At 41.2% G+C, this 12,879-nt stretch overlaps 1 protein-coding gene across 1 annotated transcript in view; it reads left to right on the top strand.

Moving 5' to 3' along the window:
• The first annotated feature begins 6,536 nt into the window (after window positions 1–6,536).
• The window catches only part of LOC128368050 (VPS10 domain-containing receptor SorCS1), a 172,502-nt gene continuing 166,159 nt past the window's right edge, over window positions 6,537–12,879 (top strand). The window contains exon 1 of the mRNA XM_053328783.1: window positions 6,537–7,247. Within this exon, the coding sequence (XP_053184758.1) occupies window positions 6,552–7,247 (696 nt within the window). The 5' untranslated portion in view covers window positions 6,537–6,551. The remainder of the gene's footprint in view (window positions 7,248–12,879) is intronic.

Genomic DNA, 12,879 nt, shown 5'->3' with positions numbered 1-12,879 from the left:
TCATCCTCAGCACAACTCCACTGAGGTAAACAAGTCGCCGAGATGAGCTCCGTCTGTAATAAGAGAATTGTAACAGATTGTTCATTTCTAGTCTACTGACTCCTGATAGAAGCTACGCGTTGCTTTTCCTTCTGAAGGTCGCAGGCACTTTGAACATCCAGCACAGTGGTCTGAAAATGAGATTCATTAATAATTATCGTTGCCTCACTCCAAGGATACTGGTAATGTTCCTTAGCAGCAAATATTAATATTTCAGCCCCTGTAGGAAAGCTTTTAAAGCAGTCACTCATTCGGCCCTTCAGATGGATTAAGACGGGTCTTGTTCTACCTCTTACCTTGCTTTTCAGAAACTTTCCCCCCACCTCCTTTTCCACTAGTTTGATGTTGATATGAAAACTCAGGATGTTAGCTAGAAACACGGTGACACCCCCTACCCACCCACCCACCCACCCCTCCCCTAAAAAAAAAAAGTGCTCCCGCCACTCTGCCTGTTTTCTTCTTCTTTGGAGGAAATGAATAGAAAAGCCTGATGAATAGAAGCTAATGGCTTATCTTCTGGTGAATAAAATCTAGTGAATAAACAGCAGGTGGAATGGTTTCGGCTCCAAAATATTAGAAGCGCAACTGATTATGCGTCCAATCACCAGCACTTTATGGAAGTGTCATTTCACCCCGGCGTGCTGTTTTGAAAGAGTCTAGGAAAGGGGAGGGGGGAAGGAGGGCACACATCTCCAAAGAATCCAAATGCTTCTTCTGGTGAGAGCTGGCTTTGTGTCTGAAATATGCACATTTCCTAAACTGTATGAATGAAGTCGCTGTGTGTGTGATGTGTGGAGAAATCCCTCCTTCTTCCGCTGCTGTTCACACACAATTACAATTTCATGCAGACACAATAGCTCCTTCACTGGGCTATTAGGTACATTGCAAGAAAACATCAATTGAAGTCTCTTATATTTGCTCTGAGTGAATTAAGCAGAGTGCAATAAGGATTCTGATAAAGGATTGAGACTTGGACTCAAAAGTGCCATTGGAAAGTGTGCAGCGAGGCGTAAACTGCTCCAAGATAAAGTCCAATGTGAGGGGAATGAATAAGAGCTTACTCTTTTGCTAACAAGCAAGAAGACGATGAAAGCTGTGGTTGGTAAAGTGCAGAACAGGAGGATTTTGTTAATCCGCAGCTACATCAACAGGGTCAAGGTTCCCATACGTCACAAGGACTCTCGTTGGAGATGACGAGCATTACTCAGCACGCCGTCCACGTTTATTTTGGGAGATCCCTCCGTCGTCCTTTTTCATACAATTGGGACTTTCACCGACATATTAAAATGGATTATCCAATTACTGCTTTTCAAATGCCTTGGCGATGCAGGGCTGGGGTCCGGCTCAGTCAATTTGGGACACCATTTGGAATTCAATTCATGAATTGGAAATGGGAGTCCTAACTTACCACTGGTCTATTTCTGTTCTGTAGGCTGTTTTCTTTATTTTTTGTGCTTTGTGGAGGATCAGCTTTGATTTAGGCTGCAGTCTGTATCTTAGAAAACTCATATTGTTATGGGTGGACGGGTTTGCAATTAATGGCAGGCTGACAGACACAAACATGCCCCCAAAAAAAGTGTTGGAAATTGAAGGATGCTGAACTCTGATGTTGAACCCCCCCCTCCTCCATGAGCCCACAGCAAACTGATTGCTCCTGACCCCATGACTGCTCCTCTGCTGTGAATGAATACCAATAAAGTATATGTTACTGGGAATCTTTTTTATTTGGAGTAACTTTCCATTTGAATCAAACACAGAGAATATAAAAGAGCCATTTACTTAATCCCCCCACACAACCCCTTTCTCTCTCTCCTCTTGTTTCTTGCTTTTGGCTGCTTTTTCTTCTCTCTCTCTCTGACTTCCTTCCTCCTTTCAGTTCCTACTTGTTCATCTAGAACCCTTCAAACACAAGCTTTTTGCCTCTACATTTATTGGGCTGCTTTTGTCTCCGGCCCTCTTGTTAGCAACGGGAAGGTTTTTGGCTCGGGACAAAAAAGCACATCGCTGTTTATTCCACTGAGTCCAACTCTTGTTTGTGTTAATGCTCGAAAGCTTTTTACTGGGCAGAGGGTAACCCAGGGAGCTGGGCGAGGGAGGGGGGAACAATGTTGTAAAACTTGTGAAAAAGACACTTTATGAGTCGATGTCATGGTTCGATCGACTGACTGAAATAATATGAGATGGTGGCGTTTGGGAAATGAGGTCAAACAAGGACTATAACTTATCTGAGGAGACAGACAGGACACAGACTGTATCTGTATTTAAAAAAAAAGATGAACAAACATATGTTGCAAGCATCCAAGTATGTATGTTCAATAAAGACAGACTGAAACCCACCAACTGCTCCAGGAAAGGGTTCAGGTTACAATTATTAGGCCTGTCACAATAATTATCGGCTTATCGTACAGTTACTTAATTACCAACATCATCATGTCTATATATGGACTAATCATATGATGGACATGGCCTTGATCATTTTATGACCTCAGTCTTGCCACACTTCACATTAGCTGCTAAGAGACTTTTCATATCACACTGGTTAAGCAAGTAGTGTCCTCCATTCCTCACTGTGTACGTCCTGAGTGGAGACTGTAGAAGAATTAAAGGTAAATAACTCTGTCCCCAATCATAATGACAGTCTGCACCCATTCTCCAATCCCACCCCTCTTGCATTATTATGCTTCTATATTATCATCATATCAGTGGTATAAAATGATCTTTAAATGACAATAATATCATTTATCGCAATCATTTCTGAGACAATATATCGTCCATTAAAAGTAGTTATCATGACAGGTCTAACAATTACGCACTCTTTACAATAAAGCCAGAGAGATATTTTCTGCCCTCACTTTTGCACACAAGAACATTTTCCTGTGATTTTATAAAGCTTTACAGCCTAGTTGTGTATTCATAGTCCGACAGCATCTACACAAATCAGACAGCTCAAGCCTGCATATTGCCTCCTGCAACATCCTCAAAAAAAATCAATTTCTGCTATTGGCAGGACATTGATTCCCTGTGAATGGATGGTCAGTCCAGGCAGGGACAGGAGATGTTGCAGTGTGAGATGGTTACCGCAGGAGACACACACACACACACACACACACACACATTCACACATACACACACACTCACACAGCAGAGAACTGGTTGATAAGTGTCTGCGAGCCATGTGGGCCCTGTCCATTGCAGCACCATTAATCCAATACAATATGTCTGCTTAATGCCGTGTGCTGTGAGGAGAGGCGACACTTATCATCTTTAATGTCTCTGGGAGGACATGGCTTGGAGAGGATCATTCCCAAAAAAAGGGGGGAGGGAGGGTGTAATCAGACTTTAGTTTAACAGTGTAATTTAAAGGGTAGTTTCACGCACATTACAAAAGAAAACATGTTTTCTTACTATCTCTAGTGGGATCTAGCCGTGCAGATACTTTAGGAGTCATTTGGATTTTGAGGTGTCTGTATGTAGGTGTAACACTGTAGTTAGAGGCAGCAGACAGTAGATTAGAGATCTTCACAGGTCTCAGTTCAATCCCAAAATGGTCTAGTTTCAAATGACATCAAGGCGAATTGAGTCTGCTCGGTTCCCCTGGTGTTGTCTCAGACTCAGGTCCGTGTGTGAGTGTGACTAATACACCCACAGATCTGATCATATTGTATGTCATAATCATCACTGGAGAAAATAGTGTTTTTGCAGTGAGAAACCTATGCTGTGTCTCAAATCTCCTACTTATGTACTTACACATAAAAGTTGAGTGTGGAACTATGGACACTTCTCGCCCTCAATGGTCGCCACCTTGGCTACGTAGCAGAAAGGAGGGACCAAACTGTTCAAACTGGAAATGACGGCTGAGCACGTTATACCTACGGTGAACATCGCCACATTATACAAAAGTATTATTGATTGACTGATAGCTATTTTATTGATCCTTCACAGGAAATCGCTTGGTTTACAGCAGCTACATTCACACTTAAGACGTAACATCACATAGAAACACATCTCAACAATCCAGTGGAAAAAAACTAAAAAACGTATTACTAAAAATACCCGAAAGTTGTACTTATAAAACAAATATATATATACATATGTGTAACAAATACTACTAATTAAAAGGGCCACTAAAGCTGCACTGCAATACCTTTTTTCATTAAGCACCACTATACTGTTGTCACAAATAAGCCATCAGCAGGTTTATTGGGTTAATTTAGCAGTCTGTAATGATTTGATTGCATGGACGATAACGCAAATGCTAGCTTGCTAACGTGAATGCTAATGCTAGCTTGCTAAAGCTAGCTTCCTAACTAACTAATTGTCATTTCCGGTAGGCTATAGGCTATTTCTGGTTGGCTAGTAGATCATAGTATATCATAGGAAAGACAACACTGTCACCAGAAGAACGTCAACTGGTCAATTCCTCAAAATGCCATAAGTTCAATTCTTTTGTTTTTTATATCCAGTGACAACATTTTAAAAGATCTTGCCTACTCCAATACCTGCTTAAGTCTATTGTGGTGTGGTTCAGGTTAGTGATATACAGCCAATTAAATTGAGCCAGTGAATTAGCTTGAACACTTAAATTAAGGGCAAGATCATGAAAATGTTTCATGAAAAGTCAAATGTTAATTGCAGGTCTGTGACTGAACCCGACCTCCAGACCCCCCTCCTGCCCACATTCCCCCCTTCACTCTCCACCTGGCTCCATAAAGGACACGCTACTTCCTGCATTCATAATTGAAGTTGTAATTGGAGGTAAAGTCTTGAGCTACAGAGAGAGATTCACAGCAACAGATAGAGTCAAGTCATTTGACAGGATGAGTCACGACCTGCAACTTTCTGGCGGGAGGAACTAGCAGGTTAGTTTCCCTATAGCTACTCATATACCACAGGATCAGGACTGGGACATTATAGACCTGCATGCTACCACTTGAGTATAATAAAAAAGATGACTTGAATTTTCATTTGTAGTTTTCAGTTTGGGTTCACTGACATACAAACATGCTGATGTAATAGACAATGACAGCAGAATCATTTGAATTTTAAGTGCATTCATTTCATTGATAACCTTAACGTACAATTAAATAGGAAACCTGTGATAAGGTTGATTTACCCTCTGGAGATACATGCATGTTTTAACTCGTGCACAGAGAGACAGAAGGAGAATGAGGCAGAATGAGCAGTTTGTGCTGTAATCACCACAGATGGGTCATTACCAACATACAAGAGTCTGACAATATTAAATATTCAGCACACATGATCAGAACACACGATGCAACATGTGTTACGCACCAACATTAGTCTAAATGGGACATAAACATCTTTTAACCCAACGTGTGATGATATGATTGTATAATCTGCCTGTAGATATGTTTTCCTCATGGTGGAATGAATGAATCACCTTTTTGAGACGCAATCTGCCCCCTGTTTTATTCCCTCATGGCAGCAACCTCTGCTGCGAACTAGAAAGCAGCCAGCTGTTGTGGTAGTCTGTGGCCATTTGTATATCCCTTTGTGCTACTAAGTGCTCATCAGCAATCACCATAACCTCCTTCAATCGTTAGACACAGAGAGCTGTAGGGCCGGCATCACACAGATGAACTTCCAGCCAGTTACACACACTGTGGATGCTTGTTGGGACAGAACTCTACTGTTAAACATGATGTCTCACTCTGTTTTTTTCTTTTTAGGCATTTAAATATTCATGATTCACGCAGGCTGGATGTTTCACCTTATCCAGGTGATTCTCCAGCTCGGATTCATACAGCAATACATGCACAGCCATAACGAGCAGCTGTTGAATCCATGCAGATACAGATGTGCTGTGTAAAAAAAAAAAAAAAAAAAAAGAGAGAGAGAGAGAAATCATGTTCCTATGAGGGCTTTTCAATAAATCATAGCCATCTCTGACACTGCACTTAATTAGGAACATATTAATATGTTCCCAATTACAGGAAGCCCCTGTTGAGACCTGGATCTAAACAAGTTCATCATAGGTAAAATAATTCAGTTTCATTTGCTAAATTAAGCGATTTACTTTCCCTGGAGGGAGGCTGAGTGATAAAATCTGCATCAGGAGGGAGGAAAAGGAGAGGGGGGAAAAGGAAAGCTGTGAGGAATAGCTTCTCAGAGGATGAGGAATAAAAGAGCAGCAGAACAAAAAAATGACTGTGTTACTGACTGCTTTAATTATAGCAGACCATATGGTGGAAAATAACAAATATGGAAAAAGACAGCGGCAACATTACCCTCCATCTCTCAGTCTGGATCCTCAGCTCCTCCCCCTTTGCGTGCGGGGTTTCATTTGATCAAATCCTTCAACTTGGACCACTTAGGCTCAGCGCACTTTTTTACAACACTGCATTTGGGCAACGCCACAACTTGCGCAGCAGTTCCTTCTTGTTCCAACAGCCGAGCGGCAATTTACACCCCGAAGAGGCAGAGAGAAGAGTAAAAAAGGGGGAGAAAAAAAGGACTTCTTGCATCCACAGCATCCTGCTCTGCCGCCAGCTATGGAGAGGGAGGTCATATTTTGCCAAAAGTGGCACAGTGCGCTTTGGTTTTCTCTTTTGATGATGGTGTGTTTATTTCAAGCAGATAAAGCTGAGATAACCTGCAGGTCATGTCAGGATGGAAATAAGTGGCGTGCGCAGGAATTACTGTTGAATTTTAACACGCATGAATCCGCAACAGGATTAAATGGAGAAGTTTTTGGACATGAGGACGGGGCAGGGAGAGGCGAGGCTGCAGGTGCCGAAAGTCGGCGGCGGCTCCGTTGCGCAGCTGGATCCGCTGAATGCGCTCCAGATCGGGGGGAATACACAGAGCAGAGGCTGAAACGGAATACTGAAGGCGAGTTTGCCAAGATGAAAGTTTCTCATGTTAAAATGAGTGTGAGTGGTCAGGGCAAGACCGGTGATGGAGATGGTGATGGCGCAGGTCCTGACTCTGCAAGCCACTATAGAAAGCGCGCCAGAAGGAACAGCGATGTCAGATCCAGCGGTTCAACTCAGAGTCAACACCCGGGAGAGGGCATCAGCTCGGCGGCTGGACGCAGAGTGACACGCTCCGAGCTGCGCTGGAGCAGAGAGGAGAGGAGAGCCGGTGGCAAGCAGGAGGAGCTCAAACTTAACAGTACCACATTCGCCTTGACCGGAGATTCATCTCACAACCAGGCTATGGTGCACTGGTCCGGCCAAAACAGCAGCGTAAGTGATTTATATGTGTACTTTAAGCATCAAGAGTGCGCGAATTCCCCCACACACAGACACACACACACACACAGACACACACACACACACAGACACACACACACACTGGAGGCACATGTGCGCTTATGTTTGGATGTCAAGTGGGAGCACGGTTCTCCAGAGAGAGAAGGTAAAGCTGTGCCTGACGAGCCGTTTAAGATGTGTGTGTGTGTGTGTGTGTGTGTGTGTGAGAGAGAGAGAGAGAGAGAGAGAGTGTGTGTGTGTGCGTGTGTGTGTGAGAGAGAGAGAGAGAGTGTGTGTGTGTGTATGTGTGTGTGTGTGTGTGTGTGTGTGAGAGAGAGAGGGAGAGAGCACAAGAAGCTCACAAACTGCCATCTTCAAGTAATCAGTTGAAACTTCTATTAAACATTTTCTCACATTTCATACTTAAAATATAATATAATAATAATTTAGTACAAAAAACAATGTTAGTGCTCCTATCCAATTATATTAATTAAGATTATTAAAATAAAACACATTGTCAACATATTAAAGTTAAACCCTAGGGCTTTTATTTATTAGTTATAGAAGGAGAGAGTGAGATTGACTTACAGTAGAGATGGCAGAGAGAGACAGAGGTGTGTGTGTGGGGGGTGGGCTTAGCTCATGAGCTGCTTCAGTCTGAAAGCAGTTGAATTGATGTAGGGGGGATAAAGCTGTTCATGTTGAGCATGGCGCATCTCTCTGACCAGAGGGCAGGATTTTTTAAGCAGCGCTGCAGGTTGCCAGAGAAGGTTAAGCAATTTCAGCCTCGTCCTTCCTTTTTTGTGAAGCCGGCTTTCCTGAGCCACGAGGCCTAAAGCGCCTGTGAAGTTTTTCAGACGCTCCTCTCAGCCTCTCTCTCTCTCTCTCTCGCTTGTTGAACTCGGATCCTTTCATGTAATGGGCAGGAATGAGACGGTCAGGGTCTTGTCAGTAAAGTGGTATCCTCCCCTCCTCCCCCCTTGCCCTAACCACCTCCGCCCCCCCATGAGAGAGAGAGGGAGGGAGGACATTTTCAAGTTCTCCAGCCTCAGTGAGTTACTCAATCATCTTGCTGTGTACTTGTGCTCAGTGTGATGGTGGAGCACACAGCTGAGAACTGAACCTCCATATTCTTTTAGGCGTCAACTTGTCTGTAGCACTGGCTATTTATCACTGTCATAGATAAAACGCTGATGTCATATGTCACGTTTGTTGTCTCATCAACATTTCTGATATGATTTTGTTTGAAAATGACAAAACATGCTCATATTTCTCAGATAAATATGTTAGAGAAAAGTACTGCAGGCTGTTCAGGGTCACATTTGGACCTTTTACATGAAACAACTGTAAAAACACTGTGAAACATTTATTTTAGCTGCATGTGTCCTAATGTGAGCCACAGAACATCATTTTTTACATTTTTGTGCAGCTGATACACATTTTTATGAATGCAAATGTACAAGTTTGACCTGTGTTTATTCTACACATTCAAAAATCAGCATTCAAACAATATTCATCATATTCTATACAAATGTTCTCCTGGAACATAAAATAGTGATTGTGAAAGTGTTTTAATCAAACAGAAGGATTAATCAAGTATTGATTAATGACTGATGAGGAATATATGAAAGTGAATTGGTGTAGAGACTAATTATGATCAATATGTAAGGGTTAACATTTTATTATAAGTTAAACTGTTGATTTTTTGTACTCATTTATATAATTAATCATAAATGATTATCACAAAGTGACATCTCAATGTATAGTCTAAAATCCACATATACTCACTTTATAATGATGTAAAACCAAAAACCTAGAGAAGCATTCGTGCTCGAAAAACGACTGAAAACTGATTGAAAATCAATCATTTTTCATCAATGAAGCTGATAAATGACATTGCTTCAACTCTAAAGTGCACAGGTGTGATCTGATAGAGAAGCTCAGCTCAGTATTACAGTGATGATGTTGAAATGATGAAGCCCTGAGCTGCACGTGCACGGTCAAGGTTTTCTTTTAATGTGTATCAGCAGCATCAAGTTAGCATTCATTAATTGTGTGGGTGTTTTTTTTTTTTTTTTCACATCGCTGTTGGATGCTGTTGTTCCGGTAAAGATGACATCAAACGTGTCCTTCACCTGGAGCGAGCGCCCTACGGCAACAAAAGGGTCACGTTTCCGGAATTTATTATAACCGCGCCAATGAAAACCCAACTGAAAGGAGTAAAGTAGGCTTTAGAGTCCAACCAATGACGTTTAAATGTGTCATAATTCAGTTACTCAGTTTAGCCTAAATGTGTGTGTGACTCCTTCTGTCTCTATGGAGTAGAGTTGTGTAGCGTGTCTACCTCTACACTGTAGCTGGCACTGCTGCTGGATGTGTCATCCATGGTGCGACACATTTTATCACTTGTTTTTTACCAGCTGCCATTTTCATGCAGCGTTTTTTTGTTCCCTCTTTAAGGGCCAACAAATCACGGATGTTAAAAGCAGATGCCGATGTCTTTGTCTTGTGCTAAATCTGAGCCTGAATAAGAACACAAATGTTTTATGTTGTATCCCTAGTGATAATCTAAGCCTAAATGCATTTTTTAAGATTATGTCTTTAAACTTTAATTAGCATGGGAAGAAGAAACAAGTCTTTGGGCAGCTTAAGAAATGAAAAAAATAAAAGTGGAGCACAGTTCAAATGTATTCATTTGCTGCAAGGACTGATATCTCAACATGACTGCTTCTCTTTAGTTAAAATATAATTGGCATGGATTGAGAACTGAATGCAATACAACATGATAATCCTCTTTTTTACCTCAAAGTACAGTCCTGTAAATAAATATATAAGTAAATAAAAAGTGTGTTTGTCCTCAAACTTCCAGACCTCCTTGAGTCGATGTCCTGACTGTTCCACAACTACACAGCTCCGTTTTTTACACCCACGCCACTTAGCCTTGTCTGTAACAAAACCAATTACAGTCAAACACGTATCACCAGCTCCCATGCCCTCCACTCGCTTCTCACTGAAATTCTATCCGATGCCTCAGGTGTTTCTGTGGGCTTGACAAAATGCTGTAGCTCATGACAAAAAGTTGACCTTACAGGGGAGGCGAGAGGAGGAGGAGGAAAAGAAGTCCTGAAAATGTCTGAATGTTTCCATTTTTCATCATTTTCAAGCTTTCCTGCTACTGCCAATGTGTGTTTATCTTTAAAACAAAGCAGGCATCATTATTTAACAGCTCTGTTTGATTTCCTGACATGAATATGCTACTGTAAAATCTCAATTTTCTCAATTGACGCAAACTCGAGGTGTGCGAGAATAAAGAGTCCTGTATTAAATATGTAGAGTTGTTTCTATAAGCAGGAACAGCTCAGTCTTTACATTCACAGCCACTGTATAAATAAGCAGATGAGTCAACAGCATGCCACAGAGCTACTAATGAAAGGGATACAGATACGGTCTCCACTGCTTTTAATATTTAACAGTTATGACGTTTACATCTCTTGTCTTTTAAACATCCTGCATTACTGGAAGCCTGCATGTCAGATCAGATTAACTCAGATTGAAATATGAGCAGCAACGTAAAAAAAAAAAGGGAAGAAAGAAAACAAGTATGTTGGTGTTTATGTACAGTTTCTAGCTATCAAACTTCACTTAGGGCAAAGTGTACACTGTAAAACTATAAAGTTTTTTAACATGTTAAGCTGCCATAGCTGTGAAGAACATTTAGACAAACAAGGAATAATATATTTGGCGTACCCACTTTCACTCTGCCTTAACCATTTAGTTATTTCCCTACAAGACATTTAATGGCTCTTAAGAGAACCGGAGTGAACATTTAGCCTTCAGGTGTGTAGGTGGAAATGCCACTGTGGTTGAGAAAAATGAAGTCATACATCTCATTCAAAAAGCAGGAATTGTCAAACAGTCCATTTTTAAGTGGCTTTAATATTTATCCCAAAATATCCATCGTTTAAGTCACTGTAATATTAATCTGGCAATATCCTTCACATAATTTAAAGTAGCTGAATATTTCGTTGCGTTAAACTTTAATCGAAAACACTGTAACTGCAGACTGAATAGAGCCTTGACAGAATCAAAATAATGAAAACAAAATGACTCAATTTTACAAAAAATAGCTGCTACATGTTGTTTGCTAATTTTGTTATGTGCCTTTCAATTTAAAAATATTTCATACAGAGGCAATGCAAACAGACTGTTACTAGCATAAACATTGCAAAATCATAACATTATTTTATTGGTTCATGGCATTATATAACTTCATGGGTAGGCAAGATAGCTTGCTACGTGTTGTCTAATTGCATTACGTGCCTAAAAAAGTTATTGTTACATGATTTACTAACACAAAAATTGCACAAACATTATTTTATTTATTCATGGCATCATATAACTTTCCGGGTAGGCTAGCAAAACAAGCTTCTATGCTAATCTAGCTTGTGACATGACATGTGATGGACTCTTTCCCTGAGCCTCTGAGGCAGCACTGCCTCTCTGGATGTGTGTTGTCTCCAAAAAGTTCATTACCTGCAAAATTGCAAATACCCCAAAATTAACTGTAGTTTCAACCTCTAATAAACTGTAGTTTATCCTTAATCCACATCCGGTCCTCTAGCTAGAGATTAAAATGAAAGATTACTTCATTTCTTTAAAACCAAAATTTGGTGCAGTCGATATGTTGCTTTCAGCCCTGTTATTCTCAGTGTCCCCAGATAAATCCCTAGCTCATCCTGTGTTAAGATGTTGATTAGTAATGAAAAGTCTATCTCTAATTCTTTGAACATTCAACATCTGACTGTAATAGCATCACCACGCCACAGCTTTCATCAACCGATCCCTGTTTACTATCATGGAAGCAGACAGAGAAAAGAAACTGATCAAACAAAAAGCTGCTTAGCTCTCAGAACCAGCTGAGCAGCATTAAGATTCTGAGAATAAAGGTTACAGGAGAGTCTCAGCATGGGGCCTGTGGCATATTGCTCAGACAGATGTAAAACATGCACCGGGGCCGCATTATTTACATTATGAAATGTCAGACATTAAGTACTTTGATCTGTCACTCACTTGGATCCAGGTTGACATATTGTCCATCAGCCTAAGAAGTTTACTCTTGTGCTTTGACAGCTTCCAGAGATGTGTCCTGTTAGAACTCATCCAGGTAAAAGCAAACAGAAGCAGGTAAATCATAAAATGGAACCCTACCGAGACAACAAGTGGGCTTCAAGTTTTCCTCACACAGACACCACGAGTAATATATCAAAAGATTTTGTCATCAATTAATGAGGAGCCGATCACATGACGCTCTTTGAAGCGTTGTGAGAAACTCACTCGCGGTTGCTGCCTCAGTTGACAGTCTCGCACTACCACTCTAGGTGTGGAGGGAATCTATTTATGCTTGTGTGTGCGTTCTCATAACCATGGCAACCCCCAATTTACCACCAGCCCCCCAATTTGTTTCACCAAAGTCGCATCATTTCTGCTGTGCAGCAGTATTCTCTCTCTATACACCATCAGGCCTTCGTAATTTGCTCAGTGTCAGGAAATTTGAAGGCTGTCAACGCCACATTGGAGTAGCGGGACGAGCAATAAATGGAACACATTTACAACCTGCTCATCCAAG

The sequence above is a fragment of the Scomber japonicus genome, chromosome 2 (genome assembly GCF_027409825.1).
Source record: "Scomber japonicus isolate fScoJap1 chromosome 2, fScoJap1.pri, whole genome shotgun sequence".
NCBI lineage: Eukaryota > Metazoa > Chordata > Actinopteri > Scombriformes > Scombridae > Scomber > Scomber japonicus.
The sequence above is the reverse complement of the archived record's forward strand: the minus strand, read 5'-3'. Positions and strand labels throughout refer to the sequence as shown.